Below are 25,302 nucleotides of genomic sequence, written 5' to 3'. Positions count from 1 at the left end.
AGGGTCCAGAGTTCCATTTCCCTCACACAGCTTAGGGAGTGGAAGATGGTCATTATTAGGTGACAGTGTTCACATCTGGGAAGCAAACAAAATCAGAGAAGAAAATTGTGCCTACTGGGTTTTCCAATCAAATTGTTGCTTCATAAACAATTGTGAAGCATCTTCTGGAGCTAGCCAAGGAACTCTCTGGCTGTTGACAATGGCTACTTGGGCACCTAAATACTCCCAGTATTTTTATTTTTATAATCCAGTTCTATTCTGTTGTCAAGTGTGGTACATTTTATGCTTTTAGTTCTTATCTCACAAGTTCATCATAGTTATGTAGCCATCATTCATTATTATGTGACAAGTGATTCCACAATAAATGGCTGAAATGAGTAATGTGAAAGCAAGAGTTCTTATTGTTTTCTTGTTAATTTTGTCAAAAAATTAATCTCTTAAAGAATTAATCCTTCAGAGCAGAAAGTGTTGTTTTCTGGGTATACAAGTGGCTAATTCACATTTTCTGAAGTTTCATTCCATGTGTAACATTTCTACTCTGTCAAGTTGTCAACTGACATGTTATAATAATTTGTCCTGTGGACATATTTATTTGTCATTGAACTCTTTTCCATGGAACATCATAACTTATTGGAACAATAGTGAAATTAAGTATAGGTATCCCATTTCATTTCATTTCAATTCATTTCATTTCATAATATGAACAGAGAGAGTTTATAAAATTTTCTTCCAGAAACCCAGAATATGCTATGAACGCTCTCATTTGTGCTTCACATCAGCACCAGTCTGGTCTGGAGGCTAGCTTTTATAAAATCACTTTTAAATGATAGATTTCAATGAGTTTTATACATTACTGTTTCACCAACATGCTGATTTAATTCCCTTAAACATGCAAAAAAAAATTACAGGTGTTTCAAAGATCTTGTGTAATATCCCACAGAAGAAACCATTTTAGTCTACTAATAGCTATAAATTTTGACTATTGAAATTAAGTAGAAGCAGGGTCTGTAGAACTTTATGTACAGGTATCAGGTTCTAGCATATTCTATAATATAAATTAGTTACAGAGAAGGTAAAAATTGGTCTTGTTTCCTTTGGCTACAGGACATTCAGAAAATAACTGAATAATATTTTTTCTTTTAATTGTTATTGTCATACAAAATATGCAAAATTTGAGCAGCCAAGACTGTCCCATCTGTGAGAGGCTCTTCACTGTGCAGAGACACAAATGCTACTTTCAATGTTTACAACTGAAGTTGTATTAATAGTCATTTTTATGGCTTAAAATTATAATTATAAGGTTTTATAAATAATTCTTCAAATAAGGTTGTAGTGGTTAAATTTGATGGTAAAGCACACAAAAAAATAGAAATGAGAATTTGATAAGCAAAAATTTATCAGTAAAATTTAAAAGATGTAGTTTATTTATGACTAATTCATAGAAACCTATGTTTTTATTTATGTATTTGAGAGAGAGAATGAGGCAGATAAAGAGAATGGGTGTGCCAGGGCCTCTAGCCATTGCACACAAACTCCAGACCTGTGCACCACCTTGTGCATCTGGCTTACATGGGTACTGGGGAGTTGAACCTGGATCCTTTGGATTTGCAAGCAAGTGCCTTAATCAGTAAACCATCTCTCCAGTTTGAAATCTGTGTTTTAATGTCTTTGTATTTGGAAGCCTTTGAGTGATTTGCTTCCAGTTTTGGAATAAAATTGTTACCTGTTGACAAAAATGTTAGGTCTTACATGAATTACCTGCCCACACAAACATAACTAAATAAATCGCTAATGTAGCATTTAAATTTTTCTCCATGAAAAATTTCCAAACATATATAAAATACATAAGAACAGATCATGAGCGAATGCCTTTCCCCTAGAGCCACATGTAAACATTCTGTCTGATTTCTCTTTTTCTTTACTTTTTCCCCTGAACCATTTGAGAGTTAATTGCAGGCATCACCCTAAATAGTTCATTATTTCTCTGTTCAAAATATTGACATAACCACAATATAATTGTCATGCTTGGAAAATTTAATAATGGTATAATAGTATTAGCTAAAGTGCAGTCCGTATTCAAATTTCCCAGAAAGATTAATAATAATATCCTTTATAGCCCTTTTCCTGTTCCATCTCTTTCCTCTCTTCTCCTCTCCTGTCCTTTCTTCCCATTTCCTTTTCTTTTCTTCTTTAAATTTTATTCTGATCCCAATTTTATTCAGGGATCATTTATTGCATTTGTCATGTTTCTTTAATTTCCTTTATTTTAGAAGGTTCTCTACCTCTTTACTGTGTTAGAACATTAGGCAGTCTTGGGTTTTTTTTGGTCAAATATCCTCAATTGGGATTTTTCCAGAAAGGTGCCTTATTATTGTATTGAAACTAACCCTCATTCCAATAGTGGATATAATTCTCAATGAGTCCTATCATGTTATATGATTTCTGTTTCTCCAATTGTACTTAAGTTTTCACAAACACAGAGACAGGGTCTTATGGTATAGGCCAGTGATCAAATCTGGTTTTGAGGCTGAGGCAGAGGAGGGAAGTAAACAAACAAATGATAAAAACAAAAAAGTAAAACAAAAGCAAAAAAAGTAAAAATGAAAACATAGAAATGGGTAGAAATTTTCTGCCTATCCAAAGGAATGTCTAAGTGTAGGTATAGGAGGCATTATGACAGTACATACTGTTACTTGGTTATTCTGTGCTTTAGTAAATAAAATACTTAATGCATGCTTGTTCACTTCATGAAAATGCCAATAGTGTAAAAATGGCAAATTCTTAGAGTTTTAAAGGAATTGAAATTCTTCATTGTTGCACTGCTATTTAAGTATTTGCAAGTTTTCCTTCATTGTTTTTGTTTAGGAAACAAAATGTACTAAACTTGGAATAAACTAAGATGTCTAACATAAAAATAACCAAAGCAAAAGTAATTTTAAACTGTCACTGTGTATACAAGGGTCACATTATTTCACTTGCAGTCACTCAGGGTTTGTATATATCATATTTCAGTGTAATGACATGGGCAGGCTCCAAAGAAAATACTAAGCAACACACATTTGGTTTGACTCACAAATATTTACATGTGTGTATCTCTAATTATTGTAATCATTTAACAAGTTTATATTACAAGGATTAATTCTTTAAGGCTTTATGCTACATTTAAAGGTTGGTTGGTATTATATATAACTGTAAAAATGCTGCTATCTCCCATATGGATGGATTTTGGGGGAAGCCAGAGCTGCTGCAGTGCATAGGTAGACTTAGTGTGATGCCTTGAGAAGGACAGAGGGCTGCCTGTCATCTGCATCTCATGTTTATTAACTATTATTTTTCCTTCCAGGGGATCAGTGTTGATACAAGTCAGGACTGTCATTTGGTCATTTAGGCTTCTGTAGTCATGTGGTTAGTGTATTTTATGAAAGGAAAGATAAACAGTACAGGCCTTTGCTTATGAAGTTGAGGCCTCAGCATTAGGATGAGGATGGATAGTATGTTGTGGCACTGAACCATTCATGTGTGCTTGCTCACTCTGCAGTGTCATTGGTGTGCTTTTGTGAGATGGCTGACTGGGACAGTGGGGTAAGTTTATAGATGTACAACACTCAGTAGAATTCCTTGTCCTTGGTGAAAGCTCCTTAGCCTGTGTCAGTTTAACCTGAAGCACCACAGCCCTTCTCATGTATCACAAAGAGGCTTCCCTCTGAGCCACTGCAAGGTTTCTAAGCATCTTGCATCTCCAGAGACCCAAGTCATAAATGATATAGAACTGGAAGTCTGATATCTACATGAATTAAGAAAAAGAATGTTCTTATTTGCAAGACTGTAATTTTCTGGTGGCAACATAATTATTTTGGCTTTTATTTCAATGTCTGACATTTTGACAATTAGTCTTAATCCAAGGGTTATTTTCCTGTATCTATATTACTGAGGAGGAGTATTCCAGGAAAAATTCCTCCCCTTTCACTGCTCATGTCTATTCTGATCAATTGGACTCTTACACAATGGTTGGCAAAAATGTCCTTAGATGTAGGCCTTGCCAGGTTCTGAGTTCTTCTAAGCTGCTATTAGACTTTGTTTTTCCTCATATGTAAAAGGCTGCATCACTAATCCCAACCTGTGAACTAGCAGAGTTGTCATAACAATGGTGCTAGAGAAGACTGTTTTGGACCCCACTAGTGAACCTCCTGACTTCATTCCCTGCAGATAAAAGAATGGCTGCACAGGAGGTGGTAACAGCACTGGCACTATGGTTCAAATGGAGGAATGTTAAAGGACAAATCATTTTTTTAGACTGATTTTCTTCCTTTGGAGAAGGAAGATAGGCATTAGATAGCTGTAATAAAGTAGAATAGTGAGTTTTTTTGGCTTATTGATCAATAATTGAAATCAATTAAATGTCTAATTAAGGCATTTTAGTTAAACATCATAAATATTCATCAAAACTAATGAGAATCAGAATACAGCTTCCAAGTATGAATATCCACTTTGAGGGGTTCCCAAAACTGAGTAAAGGTGAGAAAGAGCTAACCATCTTAAATAGATCACAATAGAGTCACCTTAAGTTTTCCCCCTGGTCTTATCAAGAGTGCTTATAAAGCTCTTAAAATTATTTTTATTATTATAAAATCAATGTACTATCATTGTAAAACATTAAGGGATTTGAATACACTAAAAATTAAATCAGGTTAATGATGTTAATGGTTGGTTTCACTGTCATCTTGAGTTTTATAATGCAGTGAGGCCATGGTTCGATGGACCACAGTTTGCAGTTTTGATCTGAAGATGTTTGGATATACCAGGACTGTGCAAGAGCTACCATGTTGGCTCAGGAAGAAAATTTTCCCTGGATACTCAGCCCAGCTGGAGGGATGGAAATTAGAAATCCAGTGACAACATTACATGCTAATCATTTTAGGTAGCAAGGGGACATTGATAGTATTATAGGTACCACTAAATTAGTTATGGGGTAAGGGGAAAGAAAAAGAAAGAATAAGCACAATGACTAGTGATTGGTATTGGGATGATGTACAAAAAGTAGAGGTAAGAATCATTTAGAGAAGGGGGTGTAGTGGCTAAAATATTGGAGGGGTAGTGAGGAAATTTTGGCTAAAGGTATACTAAAGAAAGAGCAGTAAAGCTATGTTATCAGATAATGTGGAATATTCTTGTCTCTCAGGAGGCTGAGGCGTAGAGATCATGCAAACGAGACTAGTTTATCTTCTTTTGAAGAGGAAAAATTACAAGGACAGAGTAAGGAAGAAAAAGAAAACAGATTAGAACAACACATACATGAGAGAGAGAACTTAGGTTACAGAATGGCTCCAATATGCAAACGGTTAAAGAAGCAAAAGGTTTCAAAGAGGACCAGAGGCCAGAGCTGGGAAACAGATCAAGATGCAAAAGTCTCGGTGTTGTTAAGATAAGGAACTACATTGAAATCTGCTGCAAAAGAAGCTGAGAAAGTTGCTGCACTTGCTGGCTGCTGGCCATATCACCAGGCTGCAGTGTCATAGCTGAGCTCCAGGAGCACTGCTAAATAAAGGGTGGGGTCCAGATAAACAGATGGATGGATGAACAGTAGGTCCTGCCAGGCAAAAAGCTGTCCAGGCAAACAGCACTTGAATAAGCCATGTCAACAGCAGAGACCTAAGTCTAGAGTTCTTTGATGTGCATATTGGGTGATTTATGAAAGGTGGTGGGTCCATTACAACCATGGTGCTAGGTATCTCCTCCATTATGGGGTCCTTGACCCGATGCGTCTAGTAAGTTCTGTACCTAGTTTTCTTGATATGAGTTCAATATGCCCATGGACCCCTGCGCCCCAACTTACCCAGATAAATTATAGGGTGGCAACTTTTATGCTCTCAGGAATAAATCAGTTTTTAGTCTATGTCATATGGATGATGCCAGACAGATACCATTTTTTATCCACCCAGGTGCAGACTTATCCTCAGCTCTCAAACTGGGGTCAAAAGCTGTTTGTACAATGGACCATTGTAGGATAAGGCACAACCTGAAAAATTCATGTTTTACACAATGTGAATAGTTACTTTAGAACAGGGCATTCCTTATATCAACACTTCATCCCTGATTCCTTCCTTCTCCCCCTTTTGTGCCCTGGATCCAAATCAGTTTCTTATGCTGCTTTGGCAAGAGTTTCACCATGGAGCTACACCCCAACCCTTACGAGTGCTTTTCTAGTCCTTGTGTCCTTCATGCCATTCTCTCAGTTCACGAAAGCAACCTATATTCTGGATTTGACAAGTATGAAAATAGAACCCATCATTTGTTGAAAGAGTTGCAAATCCATATTACAGGAGAAAGATTGTAGCCAGTGGATGTTTAATACAGTGGCATATAGCTGGGTTTCAGGATCCAAAATGTTAAAATTTCCTGTGTTACTTGCCTATCTCCCTCTTTTGTTCATATCTCACTCATACCTATCTTCAGATTAGCTTATTCTACTTGTCTAGGTTCCACTGTAGAAAATATCAATAGTAGGGGCTGGAGAGGTGGCTCAATGGTTAAGGCACTTGACTGCAAAGCCTAAAGAACCAGTTTCAATTCTCTAGTACCCATGTAAAGCCAGATGCACAAAGTGATACATGCATCAGGAGTTTGTTTGCAGTGACTAGAGGCCCTGACACACCTATTCTCTCTATGTATTTATCTGCCTCTGTATATATATCAAATAAATAAAATATTTTTAAAAAGAGAAAATATTGGCTGGAGAGATGGCTGAGTGGTTGAGGTGCTCGCCTGTGAAGCCTAGGGAAACAGGTTTGATTCTCCAGTATCCATGTAAGCCAGATGCACAAGGTGGCACATGCATCTGGAATTTATTTGCAGTGGCTGACAGCCGTAGGGTACACATTCTCTATGCTTCTGTCTTTCTCGCTGTCTCTCTCAAAATATATATATTTGAGTATAACTTCTAAAAAAAAAGAAAATATCAATACCAAAAGCTTCTAAGATCTCACAGGATATATTGTTAGTCAGTGTTGTTGACACTGATCTGAGAGAACAACCCCAGGGAGGAAAGATGACTTGCTTGTGGTTTTGGAAGGTTCAGTCCATGGATTCTTGGCTCTTTGGGTAGAGAACATTTTAGTGGCAGGCAGATATATGCAGAAGAAAAGAGGAAGAGGCATCTCATAGCAATGGGAATGGGAGGGGGAGAGAGACAGGGTGGGGGAGATGAATAGGAGGAGGAATGTAGTAGTGTAAGTGTTTACTCTATGGAGGAGTAGGAAGAGGGGAAGGAGCCAGAGAGGAAGGAAGAAGAGGAAGAAGATTAAGGGACAGAGATGAATATAATTAGGGACTAGGTAGAACCTTTAAGGCATAATTCCTGTAACTTCCTTGTTCCTGTTAGGTCCCATCTTTAAAGTTGACATACTTCCTCATCATTCTGACTTAGGATAGACTCTTGTTTGTCATTGCCTCTCAGCATAACTATTCAACCTGATGTCTGTCTTCCAGTTTTTTTGTTTTTTTTTTACTTTATTCACACTTATAACCTGCTTGCTTTCTTTTAACAAGTTTATGAATTAGACAGCCAGGAATATATATTCAATAAAATCAAGAAATTAGACATAGAAAACCCAGACAAAGGAAAGACGAATTAAAAACACACTGTGTTACTTAATATAGTTGTCACCTACTTACTGGGATTCCTAGAAGCCAAAGTAAAAAGTAAAAACTAAGTTATATTGGTATCATGATCAAAATAGTAGAATCATTTCAGTTCTTCAGAAGAGATGCTGGGTTGAATAGTCATGCTGAGATATTTATGTATTTTTTCATTCAAATAGTGGTTCACAGAAGTGACTTTTCTCTTTGGTTCAGGTCTGTAATATTAGATCATCTTAAGAAACTTGTCAGGTATTAACTATGACAGTTATTATTAATTATGGGGAGGATAGCAATTAATTAATTAATTATTGAATAGTTCCCTTTCTTTACCATTGAGGGTCTAGAGTTTACAGAGTTCCTGTAATTTGGTTCTCAAGGGTGGAGCAGGACTGTGTTGCTGAAAACACAGTAAGGAGAGCCCTCCCCACAGAGTGGGATGGTCTCCTGGGAAGGCATGTGCAGTAGTTCCAAGATGCTCTTGCCAAACCACAGAGATTGTAGGCCTGCCACCCATCCCTTATTATCATCATTATTTAGTGTTTTTCGAAGGTCAGAGCCAAAATAAGCCATTTGCCAGCCAAGGAAGTGACACCAGCATTTACCACAGGCATTGGAGGCCCCAGTGGTGTTTAGTAGCAGTGACTTTGGTCATATTCTTGTCTGATTTCATCAGTCTGGCTAGGCTCTTGAGTCTACTGTCTTCCCACAACTGTTCCTTTTTTTTTTTTAATTGCACTGTTTCCTGTATTCCCAATAATAGTTACCTTGTGTGTGCTTGTTGCCTCATCACATAATTGTACTTGTGAGACATTTATAAGGAGAAGGTATTTTTAGGCTCCTGAAGTTTGGATTCTTGATCCAACCTCCCATATTCTTCTGCTCTTGGGGATAAAGTATAGCATTATGAGGTGGATTATGGGAAAGAAGCCCTGCAATTCTAGATCCATCTAGTTCAGGCAAGCAGATTCTTGTCCTTCCTTCCTTAGTTCCTTTTTTCCCCCTCTCTCTCTCTCTTCCTTCCTTCCTTTCTTTTCTTTTTCTTTTTCTTTTTCTTTTTTTTTTTGAGGTAGGGTCTCACTCTAGTTCATGCTGACTTGGAATTCACTATGTAGTCTCAGTGTCACCTTGAACTCATGCTGATCCTCCTATCTCTGCCTCCCTAGTGCTGGGCTCTCTCTTTCTGACCTGATGAGAAAGTAAAATCAAATTGTAATGACTCAAAACTACATCTTTGGCTATATCTTAGGTAGATCTCATGGTCACCTTTATTGCTTGCCTGAATAATGCTCTGTAGTGCTCACCAGGGCCCACTTTCTGGCTATCACGTCTGCTACATGAAGCTTGCCTTCAAGTCTTAGCTTGAGTTTGTTTATTGCATTTTGAGCCTTCATTTTCTTCTTTCCAAAACAGTAAGTATATGAGGGAGTCTTAGACAAATTTTTGACAAAGAATTCAAATAATGATGCTAGATATGGTCAAAGACATGAAAGCACATGTAACACATTCTTAGAGAACACAGACAAATAGCTGAATTATATAAAGAAGTGAATGTAAGATAAGAAAATGGAATTCAATAAAGAGATAGAATAGTGAAGCAAAACCAAACTGAAATGATGTTATAATTGGAAATTCAGTAAATCAAATAACAAACTCAGTGGAAAGCCTTGTCAATAAAATGGATCATAGGAAGGATAGAATATCGGGGCTTGAAGACAAGGTATAGGAATATGATAGTACATTCAATCAAAGATGATAGGTTTTTTTTTTTTAATTATTTGTTTATTTATTTGAGAGCGACAGACACAGAGAGAAAGACAGATAGAGGGAGAGAGAGAGAATGGGCGCGCCAGGGCTTCCAGCCTCTGCAAACGAACTCCAGACGCGTGTGCCCCCTTGTGCATCTGGCTAACGTGGGACCTGGGGAACCGAGCCTCGAACCGGGGTCCTTAGGCTTCATAGGCAAGCGCTTAACTGCTAAGCCATCTCTCCAGCCCAAGATGATAGTTTTTTTTTTTAAAGATGAAGTATACAAGATATTTGGGACACCATGAAAAGCTAAATCTATGAAATAAAGGCCTAGAAGAAGGAGAATATCTCCATGCCAAGAGCATAGAGAATATGTTCAATGTAATCATAGCAGAAAATTTCCCAGATCTATGGAGAGATACTCATCCATGTATAAGAGGCATAGACAACACCAAATAGGTCATAAAATAAGCTACACACATCATACTAAATATTCAGAACAAAGTAAGCATACTAAAAGCTACAATAGTGTAGGACCAAGTAACATATGAAGGTAGGGACAACAGAGTAACACCTGATTTTGCAATGGAACTATAAAAGCCAGAGGACTTGGAATGATGCATTTCAATTTCTAAAGGACCACAGCTGCCAATCAAGACTATTATACCTGATAAAACTGTCATAATAATTTAAGGAATAAGAAAAACTTTCCATGATAAAAGTAGGCTAAAGGAAGTTATGATCACTAAACAACTCCACAGAGGATGCTGGGAGATATACTTAAGGTGGAACAAGGGGTAAACACATTCAAGAGGCTGCAAAGAAAAATAAATGATACTAGGACAATTGTTATGCAAAAAGGAAACAAGATAATTCTACAAACTAGAACATCAACAAAATGATAGCAATTAGTAAAAACCTTTCACTAACAACTTAATATTTATGGCCTCACTTTCCCAATCAAAAGAATACTAGAGGATTAGATGAGAAAACAAGATGATTTTTTTTTTTTTTTCTGTTTTCAACACTTTGCCATCAAAGCTAGTCACTGTCTTAGGGTGAAAGTATGGGAAAGGGCATTACAAACAAATGGAACCAGAACTAAAGCAGAAGGCACTAATCAATCATCTGGCAATATAGACTTCAAACCAATTGAGTTTTATTTATTTGTAAAGAAAAATGGAATTGTGAAAAAGGAGTGGAACTATATAAGGCTAAATACTCAATGAAGTAACCCAGGCCCAGAAAGACAAATGTTTCATATGTGGATACTAGCTTCAAGTGTTTAGAACTGTGTGCTTCAGATTATTTCAAGTGTCCAGGGCCATAAGAAGAGGCAGTAGAGGAGGTGGAAGGAAGTGTTTTTAAGGAGGAATAGTGATATGAAAATAGATGGGGGGAATAGTGTAGGGGGATATGTCTTAGCAAAATTTACAAAAACTAAGAGCATATGATGGGCTGGAGAGATGGCTTAGCGGTTAAGCGCTTGCCTGTGAAGCCTAAGGACCCTGGTTCAAGGCTCGATTCCCTAGGACCCATGTTAGCCAGATGCATAAGGGGGCGCAGGTGTCTGGAGTTCGTTTGCAGTGGCTGGAAGCCATGGCGCACTCGTTCTCTCTCTCTCTCTCTCTCTCTCTCTCACTCCTTCTCTCTCTGTCACTCTCAAATAAATAAACAACAAAAAAAATTAAAAAAAAAAAAGCATATAACAGGGCTGGAAAGATGGCTTAGCAGTTAAGCGCTTGCCTGGAAAGTCTAAGGACCCTGGTTCAAGGCTTGATTCCCCAGGACCCACGTTAGCCAGGTCCACAAGGGGACGCATGCCTCTGGAGTTCTGGATGCCCTGGTGAGCCCATTCTCCCTCTCTCTCTCTTTCTCTCTCTCTTTCTCTCTTCCTCTCTCTGTCTGTTACTCTCAAGTGAAACAAAAATATTTTTAAAAATGAGTGTATGACAAAGCTACACTTTTTTTTTTTCTCAAAGTAGGGTGTCGCTCTAGCTGAGGTTGACCTACAGTTCACTATGTAGTCTCAGTGGCCTTGAACTCATGGCCATCCTTCTACCTTTGCCTCCCAAGTGCTAGGATTGAAGGTATGTGTCACCATGCCTGGCCCAAAGCCATACTTTGTAAGATAATTAAAAATATACTGGGCTGGAGAGATGGCTTAGCGGTTAAGCGCTTGCCTGTGAAGCCTAAGGACCCCGGTTCGAGGCTCGGTTCCCCAGGTCCCACGTTAGCCAGATGCACAAGGGGGCGCATGCGTCTGGAGTTCGTTTGCAGAGGCTGGAAGCCCTGGCGCGCCCATTCTCTCTCTCTCCCTCTACCTGTCTTTCTCTCTGTGTCTGTCGCTCTCAAATAAATAAATAAAAAGTTAAAAAAATTTTAAAAAAATATACTACTTTGGTAGATAATTAAAAATATAATTTAAAGACCTTGAACAAAAGAACCCTACAAGTGTAGAGAAAGCTTTCTGAAGAAAAAGTTAGTAAGCAACAAAATCCTTGTGCGATGAGTGAGATTCATGCCTGTGAATGAACGTTAAGGAGGCCACAGGGTATTGCCATTACTCTTGGTTGCCCTCTGTGGTTCGATTCAGGTGTCCCCCATAAACTTAGGTGTTCTGAATGTTAGGTTCTCATCTGATGGAGATTTGGGAATTAATTCCTCCTGGAGGCAATGTATTGTTGGAGGCGGGCTTATGGGTTGTATAGCCAGTGTCCCCTTGCCAGTATTTGGCATATACTCCTGTCAGTGTTGTCCATCTGATGTTGGCCAGGAGGTGATTTCCACCCTCTGCTCATGCTTTCATTTTCCACTGCCATCATGAAGCATCCCCTAGAGCCTGTAAGCCAAAATAAACCCTTTGCTCTTGGTTGGGTCATTTCTGCCAGCAATGCGAGCCTAACTGCAGCACCCACCAAATCTATGGTAAATCACTATTGCTGAAGACACCACATAACTCTGGTGCAGTACTTAGAGAAGTGAAGTTGGAACTTCATTTGAGCTGAAAAATTCCTCCCTGATGGCTAACTTTCACAGTGCTGGAATATGTGCTGTGCAGGGTGTTGGGTCAGAAAAATCATCTACAGTGTTTCTTAGTTGTGGATGCATGTCAGCTTCACAAGCAACTGGCTATGCAAGATGTACTGGTGCAGTAGTGATATGACTGTTTGGTGGTGGGGATAACTAACCACTTCCTGATGGGATTTGAGGCTTGCTTCACAGGAGGGAATTCATATCTGATACTGTAAACATGCTCTAAAACCCCTGATTGGTTGGAGAGATCATAGGCCCTAGTGGGAACCTACTGCTGTTGTTATGCTAAGTGGACTGGTTTTCATACACCCTCATTTATATTTTATACCCATAGATTAGTGTAATTCACAGCCTGGATTAAAGGAGTTTCTTTTTGCCTTAGAAAGAGGTCAGTGCAGACACATCTGCCAAAGTGCTAGGGGAGAGTGAGTCATATTCTTCAGTGGTTCAGCCTCTTATAGGTTGCCTATGCTACAGGAACTTATCCTCTTCTATGCTTATGCAAATAACCCTAATTATTTACTTCATACAAAGCTATTGGAACAGTGCTTAGCATAGAAGTGTTCACTAAATTTTACTGTTACTAATACTGTTGTTATGAATAGTACATAAAGAAATGGAAGCTAGAATATTTGAAGCAATATATAGCAAGTAGGTAGGAAACTTCTGGTTCTAGTTTCTTTGCACTGTGTTGCTCTAAATTTCTCCTGTATACTGAAGTTTGGCTGTTGAGATTACATTTGCTTCGCCTTTCAACTTCTGATTTATTTTCTTTGTTTTATCCCACTTACAGCTGTTGAGTATTGTCAGTCCAGTTAGAATGTACCAAAAGAGGTATCACTATGTGCAGGAATGGCCCTTACCTTGTGGACTGGCTTTCCTTGACACAGATATGTGGAGAATTTTAGAGAAATTTAGAGAAATGAAACTGGAACTAAGTTCTGTACATATAGACAGTTTATAGAAATTAACATCTTATTTCTGTCCATATAGACAGTTTAGAGAAACTAAAATTCTTACTTCTATTAAAATGTACAATGACATGTTTTAAAAACTTTAAAAACATAATAAATACAAGCTTCTCAATGCTCTAATTTCTTTCCTCTTAAGAAGGAAAATATTCAAGTTTTGTACCTTGAGGTAGTGAAAAAATGTGTTACATTATCCCTATTTTGGCAGAAGCAGCTGAAGTTCAGTGTGAAAAGAAAGCAGGCTTTAGGATCAGCCAGAGGAAGCTTCAATCCTGGCTTCTCCACTTCCAGTGTGTGTTTACAAATCCCATGGACTTCCTCTGTACAATGGGGTAGGTAGAGTTTAGAGGGATATTCTTTATCTACTGAGCACATACCTGTTATCTGGTAAATGTGGCTGTTTTTGCTTTTAAGGAGGTGGCTTTTCACCTTGGCCAGAATCACAGCTATGTAGGCTCTTGGGTCTCATAATTCCTCTCTGATCACTGCATGAAGTGGATCATCTGGGTACGCTGTTTCTATGCATTGTGAAGTTCAAGGGTTTTGACCTCTTGGTGGCTAATTTATTTTATTTTATTTATATATTTTGGTTTTTTGAGGTAGGGTTTCACTCTAGCTCAGGCTGACCTGTAATTTACTGTGTAATCTCAGGGTGGCCTCAAACTCATGGCGATCCTCTTACCTCTGCCTCCCAAGTGCTGGGATTAAAGGTGTGTGCCAGCACACCGGCTCACCAATTTATTTTATTTTATTTTTTTACATATTTTATTTATTTATTTATTTGACAGAGAAAGAGGGAGAGAGAGAGACAGAGAGAGAGAGAGAGAGGGAGAATGGGCACACCAGGCCTCCATCCACTGCAAACAAACTCCAGACACATGCTCCCCCTTGTGCAACTGGCTAACGTGGATCCTGTGGAATTGAAGCTGGGTTCTTTGGCTTTGCAGGCAAATGCCTTAACTGCTAAACCATCCCTCCAGCCCGCTAATTTATTTTTAATGCGCCTATTATGGACAAGCCACTGAGTATTAGCAGACCATGTGCAATGCCTTTGATGCCAAAATCCCAGGTTTACCTCATGTCACAAGGCAAAGTTCATGCTAGTGAATCCACATGACCATGCAATATGATACTAGCAGCATTTGACAGTTACTTTCGGGTAACTATTCTAGAAAAGGAGGGCAGCAGGTGCTTACTGAATATTTACTACATGCTTAGAACTGTGTGAGGCAGCTGGCACTAAAGGACCACATTATCTCTCATAGTACTCATAGTTTTCTTGGGGAAAAGATATATGATACAATGAAAGAACAGCAATAAATGCTATGATCCAGCTTATATTAGTTAAGGGACTCTGGTATAGGTGCTACATGAGTTTTCATAGTTTTGTAGATGAAGCAAAAAGTAAATCCAAACTTAAAGCATGACTCAAAAATCATTGGTTATAATTAGGGAGAACGGAAGAGGATGTGTATGGTATATGTGAATTTGGATCATACTTTGAGCTCCAGAGGAAGGAGGCTATTGACTTGTTGACCTGTGGGGAATAGAAGAGTGATGAGTGATTGAAATTTACACTGATAAAGGTGCTGGGAGGTGAGAGGGCCTGGCAGTGTAGAAGAGGAACATTTCATCAGTTCCATGTGGCCAAGCCTGGTAAAGAGCAGGGTAGAGAAATGAGAAACATAAGTCATTAAACACTTTATGTATCATGCTGAGAAGGAGCTGTTAACAAGCAGGCAAGGGATGACTAGAGTATGTTAGTGCTTCAGAATGTTTACTCTATGAACATCTAAACAAGTGAGAAAAAAAGCCTTGCATTAAATTGTAGAATAATTAATGAGTAACTACATGGCTCCGACTGTAGGAAATGAGAGAAAGACACCATATTGGGCACAGTATTTCAGGAAAACTGTATGTTGGAAGAAGATTTGAATGGACAACCAGTAACTTGCCCATAGTATGCCTGGATATTGAATGGCAATGGGATTTATGTAGAAGAAGAGATCGGATGTAGCATGAAACTATAAATAAGGATGAGATGGTCAAGGAAACATATCTTCCTAGCAAGAAATGATAAATAATACAATTTCCTGTGCAAATTGGTCCCAGAGTTTGAAAGGATTTGAAATGCCAAGTTGAGTTTAGACTTATTTAGCTAACTAACAGGAAGCCATGGAAGCACCTTGAATATTTTTAGCATGTGTTTGTCCACTGGGTTTCTTCATAATGGTTAGAAAAAGTTGTATCTGTTCTTACCTTTACTGGTACATTGCATTTTTTTTTAAATATGTTTTTATCCACTTTTTATTTATTTATTTGAGAGCGACAGACACAGAAAGAAAGACAGATAGAGGGGGAGAGAGAGAATGGGCGCGCCAGGGCTTCCAGCCTCTGCAAACGAACTCCAGACGCATGCGCCCCCTTGTGCATCTGGCTAACGTGGGACCTGGGGAACCGAGCCTCGAACCGGGGTCCTTAGGCTTCACAGGCAAGCGCTTAACCGCTAAGCCATCTCTCCAGCCCAAGGTACATTGCATTTTTGAATGGAAACTATGGCCCCATTTTGATCCAACTTTGGTTGTGGAAACAGAATTGTATACTTTTCCACTTTTTATACACAAAGGAAGCCAAGGTACACATGAAATTTTCTGTGAGAAAGATGAATTAGAGCAAAAGATAGGGAGAAACTGCTTACCAGGCTGTCTTTAGGGATTGAAGAAACATGCATAATGTGTTCTCATTCTAGACCCATCTTAGAGTTGTTAGTTAATCTTGGTATTTTTTATTAGTTATGTACACAGTGTGTGTAAAGACATGTTGGTACAATTGTTAGCCTCCTCCCTGCCCTCCCCTTCCACAGGGACCCTCCTCCTTGGGGAATGTGGGTCATGCATTGTGGGTTTAGCCATCAGTTATGGGGAAGAGGCAATGTCTCTGTGAATAATGTCCCAACATATGGCTTCAACAATCTTTCTGTCTCCTCTTCCATGAATTTCCCTGAGCCATGTTGGGTTTGTTTTAGGTCTACTTCAGTGAAGAGGACTTGGGAGCCTCTGTGTCTCTGGATATCAGGTTTGGTAGGAGTTGAGTGTTCTCTGTATCTATGTCCTTCACCCTTGTGCTGGTACCAGGTTCACCAAGAAAGCAGCACTCTTGCTTATTTCTCCAATTACTCTATGGTTTCATCTGGGGCCCTGGTGAGGTGTGATGGGCTGATTCTCTCCTCAGGTTCTACGTCCATCTGAAAAAGAGAAGCAAATTCTCCAACAGAGAGTGAAGTCAGCACCAGATAAATGGGAAAACCGTTATTATTTTAGACAAAATTTAATAGGTGTAGATAATGGAGAGTGAGCTCATTTTTTGGATATAGTTCTGTCTTGTTTCACAGAACCAGTTATGGGTTCTGTTCCACTGAGTGGATCCATTAGCCAAATCAAAAGCAGTTGGTTACCTACCATGGCTCTGCCACTATTGCACTAGTGTGAGTGTGAGCATCATGTCAATTTGTTTGCTGCTGAGTAGCTTAGACCACGAGTTGCTTGGACAGATATTGGTCATTTTCCCCCAGTTGTTCATGTCGTACCTTCTGACAATAGTCGAGCTAACTGTCTGGGGACTGACTCTCTTCCAGAGTCTTTCCAGGTCCCAAGAGCATATGGTGTCTTTGACAGTAGGGTCTTACCATTAACCTTTGGTGGGTCATCAAGTACTCTGATAGAAATATGTCTTCTTTTGGGAAACCTTGTAGGTCTCTCTGAGCAACAGCTCATTGTGGATGTTAACCACATGCTGATACTGGGAGTTATGGGCTAGCACCAAGGAAAAGGAGGAAGAAAAAGATAGGTAATATAAAAGAGAGAGAAGAGATAGAGAGAGAGAGAGAGAGAGAGAGAGAGAGAGAGAAACAGGAGAAGATTAAGGTTAGTCTTCATCATACCCTCTCCAGGGCCCTGTGGTTCTGGTGTTCCTTCTAAGGACCTGATGAAGGTTCAACCATATACTATGTCTTTCAGGATATAGAATATTATAGTACCATTGCCATTTGGGTCCAGTTTTGTGTCCCCCCCATCCTTACCCTCCCCTCCTGCCCCACACTTCTCAAGATGTTTATTAGGTATGTCAGCATCTCAGGCAGGTTCAGGTTAGGAGCCACAGATGAGTGAGACCATGTGATGATTTTCTTTCTGTGATTGGGTGAGTTCACTGAGAATGATCTGTTCCAAGTTTGACCATTTTTCTTCAAATTTCATTGTGTCATTTTTCCTTACTGCTGTGTAGAATTCCATCATGTGGATATACCACATCTTGTTTATCCATTCATCTAATGATGAAATCTGGGTTGATTCCAGCTCTTAGCTATTATGAATTGAGCAGCTATAAACATGGTTGAGCAAATCTCTCTCAACTGAGGCATGGAGATTTAGGCATAAATGCCCAGTAATGGAATAACTGGGTCTGTTGGTAATTCTATAGCCAAACTTTTTAGGAGTCTCCATATTGCTTTCCATAGTGGTCGTTCCGCCTTACATTCCCACCAACAGTGAATGAGGGTTCCTCTTTCTGTACATCCTCTCCAGCATTTGTTTTCATTTGATTTTTTAATGTTTGTGGTCTACTTCTTGTAGGCATTTGTAGTTGGTTATTTGATTCTTCTGTGTAGAGGATTCCCTGCAGTACTCTTTACAGGTTTGACTTTGTGTTCATATAGTTGTGAAGCTGAATTTTATCATGGAAAGTTTTTCTTTCACCATCTATTTTGAAGGAATCCTTTTCTGGGTAGAGTAGTTTGGTTTGGAAGCCATAAGTTCTTAGACTTTGCAGTGTTCCATTCCAGGCCCTCTGGCTTTCAGGGTTTCCATTAAGAAGTCTGAAGTAATTCTGATGGGGTTTCTTTTATATGTAATGTGTTGTTTCTCCCTAGCTGCTTTTAGGACTTTCTTTGTTTAGGGTCTCAGTGATAATATGTCTTGGAGATATATATAAATTTTTTATTTTTTTTTGGTCTAGTCTGTTTGGAGTCCTTTTAGCTTCTTGTAACTTGATGGGACTTTCTTTGGAGAGAGTAGGAAAGTTTTCATCACTCTGTCGAGTTCCCTTTTTGTAACAATTTCTGATTTTTCTTAATGCTTCTTTGAATTCATAATTCATCCTTGCATATCTTTCTTTCTTTCTTTTTTTTTTTTTTTTTTGGTTTTTTGAGGTAGGGTCTCACTCTGGCTCAGGCTGACCTGAAATTCACTATGTAGTCTCAGGGTGGCCTCGAACTCGTGGTAATCCTCCTACCTCTGCCTCCCGAGTGCTGGCATTAATGGCGTGTACCACCATGCCTGGCTCCTTGCATTTCTTTATGTTTTCATTGAGCTTAGCCAGCTTGTTATTGAGGTCCTCTTTTTTTTTTTTCTCTCCCTTTCCACTCTCCTTCAGGTCATTTAACTGTCTTTAGAACCCTTCCTGATTCTTTTCTATTTGGTCTAATCTAGCGAGGACAGCATTCATACATTTATTGGCCTTTTGTTGATTTTCTGCAAGTTTTGCTATTTGCTTGGCCAGGGTTCCTTAGTTTGTAACATTATTTTGGGGTTGTGATCTTATTGTCTCTTCTATGTTTTGATTTACTTCTATTTTGTTTTACTTACATTTGATTTTTCATATTCCTTTTGCATTGTGGTCTGCCCATCACAGTGTAGGAATTTTATTTAATTTAAGAGGAAGCTATAGCCTACCTTTAAAGTGTCTTCAGTGATTACTCCCTTTTATGTTTGCTTCAACTAGTCTTCTGATGGCAATGGGGCTTGCCTGTTCCTAGTGAAGGAGCCCATGAGGCTCTGGTGGGGGTCCAGGGGCCTGATGAAGGGTCTTGTTGTTTAGTGGCATGGGGTTTGGGACTGCATGGTCAGGTGGCCCAAGGGGACCCGGGTTGGGGGAATGGGACAAAGCAAAGTGATGTTGCAGCTGGGGCGGGGAACGGACAGGGGGCAGGAGGGATTATGGGAATGCAGGGTGGCTCCCTGCAATGCTCAGGGGTAAGGGGATGGGATGGTGGCTCCATTGGGACTCTGTAGCAGGGGGTGGATGGGACTGCTGGGTCCTGTGACAAGGCAGGGTGGGGATGTGGGACTGCTGAAGGCCTGGTGATGTGCATGGTGGGCGTAGAGGTCCTTTGTGGTTTGAAAGCCTAGGGAAGAGAAAAGAGGGAAAGCCCAGGGAGTGGGGAATGCTAGCTTGCTGGCTTGGGTCTACACAGGGAGTGTGTGTGTGTGGGGGGTTGGCACCGAGTAGGACGGCGTTTGCACATGGAGGAATGCTAGCCTGCTGGCCTGGGTCCGTGCATGGAGGTGGGGGTGGAGAGTGGGGTGGTGAGTGGTACCGCATTCACGTGTGGTATTCCATGGTGGCTGGAATGCCTAGGGCGGGGAGGGGGGGAGAGCGCTAGCCTGCTGGCCTGCCCCCCCCCCAAGGGCAGTCGGGGGGATGGTGGCGGCAAGTGGGATGCCATTCTCAAGTGGAGCAATGCTAGCCTGCTGGTCTGGGTTCACTTAGCCTGAGGTTTGTGCATGAGGAACTTGGTACTGGGACTGTGGCTAGGACGCTGCTTCAGGGCATTGGGGGACTGGTGGGCTACCTGAGAGCATGGGAGTCAGCAGATTCCCTACTTTGCTTCGTCGTGCCTCCCACTGAAGGTTTACTAGAATCTGTAAACCCCTAGAAAACCCAATGAACCCTAAAGGTCTTCCCCTTCATTTCCCAGGACATGAGGCATGGTCAGGTGGACACCATCTTGACTGGAAGTCTTGATATATTTTCATACCCGGCTCACTCGTAATCTGGAACCTTAGTTAAGACATTGCTATAGACAGTTACTATTTAAGTGGCCAGAGCTGGCACCAGAAGTCAAATCTACTTGACATATCTGGAATGAAAATAGGTTATGCCCACACTCACAGTAAAAATGAATGTTTGTCTTTCCAGGTGGAACTTGCAGAAATCTGTGCCAAGAGTGAGCGTTACATTGGCACTGAAGGAGGCGGCATGGATCAGTCCATCTCTTTCCTTGCAGAAGAAGGAACTGTAAGTGGCATTGATCTGTTTGGAAGTCTCTACTTGGGAAAAATTCAAAGGACAGGAAGGGCTTGATATGCCCATCCTGCTTGGTTGTGGACAGTCTATTCTGTTAGGCTGTATTATATTTCCCAACAGCTTTGTTACTCAAGGCTGTCACTAGCTAATTTACTCCTTCATATTAATGCCTTCTATCTTAAGCATTGAGTCACACCTCAAGTTTATTTTTCTCTTATTTTAAAGTTTTTTTTTTTTTTTTTCCTGGAAATTGTTGTTAAGATGAGATTTCTCAATTCCCTCATTATTGGGACCACCTTTCCTGTCCCTGAAAGAAATCACCTTATCTCATGGCATTTTTATACTCTCATGTTGGATTTAAACCCAAATGTTCATTTTCTTACCACACATACTCAGAACCCCTCTTTTTGTAATTTACTTTTTGGTGTCATTTTTCTCTGTCAACATTTTTGGGGCTTCGGTGGTGGGAGGAAAAAATGTTGATGGTGAGCCAAGAATGAATTCCTCAACTAGAATCATTTCCCCTTGGCTGTCTCCATCTCTAGGCAAGGGCAGAGGTTTTGGTTCTTGCCTGTAAGCTTTCCACTTTCAAAATAGAAGCAGACATTTCTTAGTTCTACATCAGACAGGCTGATTTATTTTCTAAGAACTTGGATTACCCCTTATCAAGAATTTTTATTCTTGATTCCTGTAAGCCCAAGACATGAAATAAAGAAACTTTGATTAATGCTACAAGAATATGCTGAGTGTTTTGGATGAGACTTGACAAGCAGATATAATGGCAAGAGTCCTGTTGTTAGTGTAAGTTAGGTGTAGGGTCTGAATATAGTCTAAGTTCTTTGTATTTGCAAGGTATATATCCACTAGATTTTCATTTTATCCTCCACCCTAACCGTTCACTCTCCAAACTCTCAGCTATAAACCACGTTTCAGTACTCAGAGCACTAGTAACACCCTATATGATTTGTTGCCTCTGAAAATACAGAAGTTTTTTTTCCCATGCCTTTTCTCATCTTTATGACTCAGTTTTGATTTCCCTTTCTCTAATGAGATGATACTAGGGTGAATCTGATGAGTTACTTCAACTATGTCTACAAACTCTCTAGTGCTTTGCTACCCTTACAATACAACTTGCTTGTCTTCGTTGTTGCTGTGTGTATGCAGGGACAGTGTCTGTCTTCTTCACTTTCATATCTCCAGGGCCTAGGACAGTGCCTAGATAAAAAAATAAGTAGTTTTTGAACGAATGTATGTGTTTGAGGAGAAAACTATTAAAATAAATAATTCTGAATCCTAATAAATTATTATCTCACCCTATCATTTTTCTTCCAAAGGCCAAGTTAATAGAATTTAGTCCTTTGAGGGCAACTGATGTGAAACTCCCTAGTGGAGCAGTATTTGTGATTGCCAACAGTTGTGTGGAAATGAACAAAGCAGCAACGTCCCATTTTAACATCAGGGTGATGGAATGCCGGCTGGCTGCAAAGGTAATGCACTCATGAAACTACTTTCTGTTTATTCTATTGGCTTGGTCTTTCTGCATGTTAGAGCAACACTGTGACTACAGCAACAGCCTAACTGTAGGTCTTTAGAGCAATCTGATTCCAAACAGATAAACTCATCAAAGGCTAGGAGAGAGCAGAAGGTGCTGAGTATCTTTTGGGGTGACACCAGGGAGAAGAGGACAGTGTATATCTGTGAAGCGCACATCTGGAGCTAGTTTGCAGTGGCTGGAGGCTCTGGAATACCTGTTCTCTCTCTCTCTGCCTCTCTCTCTTTCTCTCTCAAATAAAAAATGCAGACATGGTACTGGAGAGATTGCTTAGCGATTAAGGTGCTTGCCTACAAAGCCAAAGTATCCTGGTTTGATTCCTCAGTACCCATGTAAAGCTAGATCCACAAGGTGGCATAAGCATCTGGAGTTCATTTGTGGTGGCTACAGGCCCTGGTGTGTCCATTCTCTCTCTATCTTCATCTTTCTCAAATAAACAAAATATTTAAAAAATACAGATGTGGTGCAATCCCCTTGAGCCCCCAAAAGAAGAGTTCCTCATATCTGAGTAGACAGGGAAACATCTACCAAAAGGTGGCCTTTGCCATTCACAGTTTAGGAGACCTTTACCTATCAAGTCTAAATCCATTTAGGGAGTGTTCACAGAACGACTGTGGTACATCTGGCAACAGGCATACCAAAGAACCCTGAGCGTAGGGGTAGAGGACTTAGCTAAAGTCTGAAGATACCAAACAGGAAGTGTTTAGCATATAATCGTTAGTAAATAAATTGGTGGTCTAACAAGGCTCATAGAAATGACCTGTTATGGAGTACCCAGAGTGGCACATGACATGACCGAGAGGTAGGAAACGAGGCTGGGTCAGGAGCTTGTGTGCTGCTTTCTGCTTGTCCTTTGGTGTCACCCAAGATTGTTAATCAGCAGTCTTCAGCAGGTCCTAAACACAGCATAAGTTCTATTTTCTGTTTGGCCTCTTGAGCTTTCACTATCCACCTCAGCCTAACTTTCAAAAGTAACTTTGCCTGTGTTTGATGTTGGTACCAGGCTTTTTTTTTTTAATTTTTTTAAATTTTTATTGACAGCTTCCATATTACAGACAATAAACCATGATAATTCCCACCCCACCTCCATTCTCCTCCTCTTACTTAATCCCTCCATTGAATCTCTTTTTCTTTCCAGTTAGTCTCTCATCTATTTTGATGTCATCATCCTTCCCTCCTATTATGAGGTTACTTGGTATGTGGTACCAGGCACTGTGAAATCATAAATACCAAGACCATTTTGTGTCTGGAATATTGCATTGTAATCAGTCCTACCTTTCCTTTGGCTCTTACATTCTTTTGACTACGTCTTCTGCAATGGATCGTGAGCCTTGAAAAGTGTAATAGAAATGCCCCAGTGCTGGACACACCATTGTCACTTCTTAGCACTATGGTGACTTTGGAGGTCACTGCCATCTGAAAAGAAAAGTTTATCTAACCAAAAGTGAAAGTAACGTTAATACATTTAAGAAATACTTAGAGGGCAGTTTGGTGGGCATAATATATGCTTGTAGCCAGATAACTGCAGACATTACTTCTCTAGGGCTTATAACCTCCCCAGCCATAGGTTTTGACTAGTTTTACAGTACCAAGCATGAATTTTCTACCACGGAGCAGGCCTTCAGTTCAGTTAGAGAGCAGTTGATTTCCGTCATAACAGACATGCCACGATTGCACCAGTTAGTACATTTGGCTTGATTGGCCAGTCTTAGAGCTTCCAGGGCCCACCGCTGCTTAACACCACTGATGAGGTCCCTCTCCCAAAGGGCTGCATGCAGCATAGCTCTTTCCAACTTTCTGACAGTTACTCAAAGGGGAGAAGGTTTCCAGCTCAGTCCAGTTTGATTTCTCAGTGACCTGCAGGCCAAGCATGTGGAGTCTTCAGCAATAAAGTCTTACCATCTAGTTCTGGTGGGTAACCAAGAACCTTGGCAGTGGCCTGTAATGTTTTAGGGGCATCAGGGACCTCCCTAGACAACAACTCACTGGAAGGTATCCCATCTCTGGCACTGAAAGTTTTTATTACAGGCTTTTGCTTCCTATCATCAGATCTACACTGCAAGTTAGGTTTGCAGTTCTTTAAAGCATTGGCCTTGGCCTTCATTCTATTTCCTTCCCTTTGTTGGTCTCATCTCCTCTCACAAGTTTACCTTCTATCCTTATACTGATGTATTATAGGTAGACTTTTTTTTTTTTTTTTTTAGTTTTTTTCGAGGTAGGGTCTCACTCTGGCCCAGGCTGACCTGGAATTAACTCTGTAGTCTCAGGGTGGCCTTGAACTCTCGGCGATCCTCCTTAGGTAGACATTTTTTATGCAGGCCTTCTCAACTGAGCTCCAAACCTGTATATCCCATACATAGTCTAGCATACCTATCTGAATGAATTACAGACCTCTAAAATTAAGCATGCTCAAATTGAGCTCAGTCCTTCTCTTGGAAGCCTTGTATTCTTCCACTGGTTAGAGAGTCATGTATTGAATCTCATGTTTGCTTTCACACTGTTCCTTCCGTCTCTCCTAGTCATCTTCAAATAATTGAGTGATGGTTTAGAAATTTAAATATGATTAGGCTATCTTGCTTACCACCTTTAAAAAGTTTCCCATTTCATCTGAATAAAGTAAAAAGTTCTTACTGTAGTAGACTGGGTGGTCAGTAGTGCAGAAGGGATTGGTGGGTGGTAGATGGATTTGCTTTTCAGATTAGAATAGGAACAATAGTTAGTATACTGCAGAAAAGCTACAGGCTGGGCAGTAAGTAGAATACTACTGCCTATGTCTTAGGGCCATGGCCATGAGGGAAGGGGTGGGGAGTAGGGCTCAGAAGGGGTAGCATGTGGGGTACATGGAGGTTGTAGAGTAGTAGTGAGAGGGTGGAGATTGGGGATTATAAGGGAGGAAAAGGGGTGGGAGGTGGTCCACATTTTGGAGAAATACCTGTTTGGTTAGGGTGACTTTCTTTGTATACAGTTTCCTGTTATGTCATTTGTGCCATGTGAAGGAAAACAGTCTGGGTTAGCCAGCCTACAGCGCCAGGAGGTTACAATGAGTCTTTGTGTGCATGATTACCAGTTGTGCAATCTGTGCCATGAACATCAAGGCAGTGATAGTTGACCAGAGTTCAGCCTTGATCAAAAGCTTGTCACAGGATACTGACTGTAGCAAGCGGCCTGCAGCTAGCAGCTTGGGACTCCTGAACCATGCTTGTGGAAATTCCCTTTAATATAGACCTTCTCTCTATTGTCTGTTCTCTTATTAATGGCTTTCCTTCTAAATTTGTCACT

General features: G+C 40.1%; 1 protein-coding gene across 4 annotated transcripts in view; it reads left to right on the top strand.

Annotated features, from left to right (window-relative positions):
• Positions 1 to 25,302, top strand: part of Galk2 (galactokinase 2) — a 201,806-nt gene that overhangs the window by 91,252 nt on the left and 85,252 nt on the right. For all 4 annotated transcript variants that reach the window (XM_004669731.2, XM_045156144.1, XM_045156145.1 and 1 more), the window contains 2 exons: positions 20,364 to 20,462; positions 21,806 to 21,958. In XM_004669731.2, coding sequence (XP_004669788.2) covers positions 20,364 to 20,462; positions 21,806 to 21,958 — 252 coding nt within the window. The remainder of the gene's footprint in view (positions 1 to 20,363; positions 20,463 to 21,805; positions 21,959 to 25,302) is intronic.

Source organism: Jaculus jaculus, chromosome 8 (assembly GCF_020740685.1).
Source record: "Jaculus jaculus isolate mJacJac1 chromosome 8, mJacJac1.mat.Y.cur, whole genome shotgun sequence".
Classification (NCBI taxonomy): Eukaryota; Metazoa; Chordata; class Mammalia; order Rodentia; family Dipodidae; genus Jaculus; species Jaculus jaculus.
Note: the sequence above shows the minus strand (reverse complement) of the source record. Positions and strands in the feature narration are given on the sequence as shown.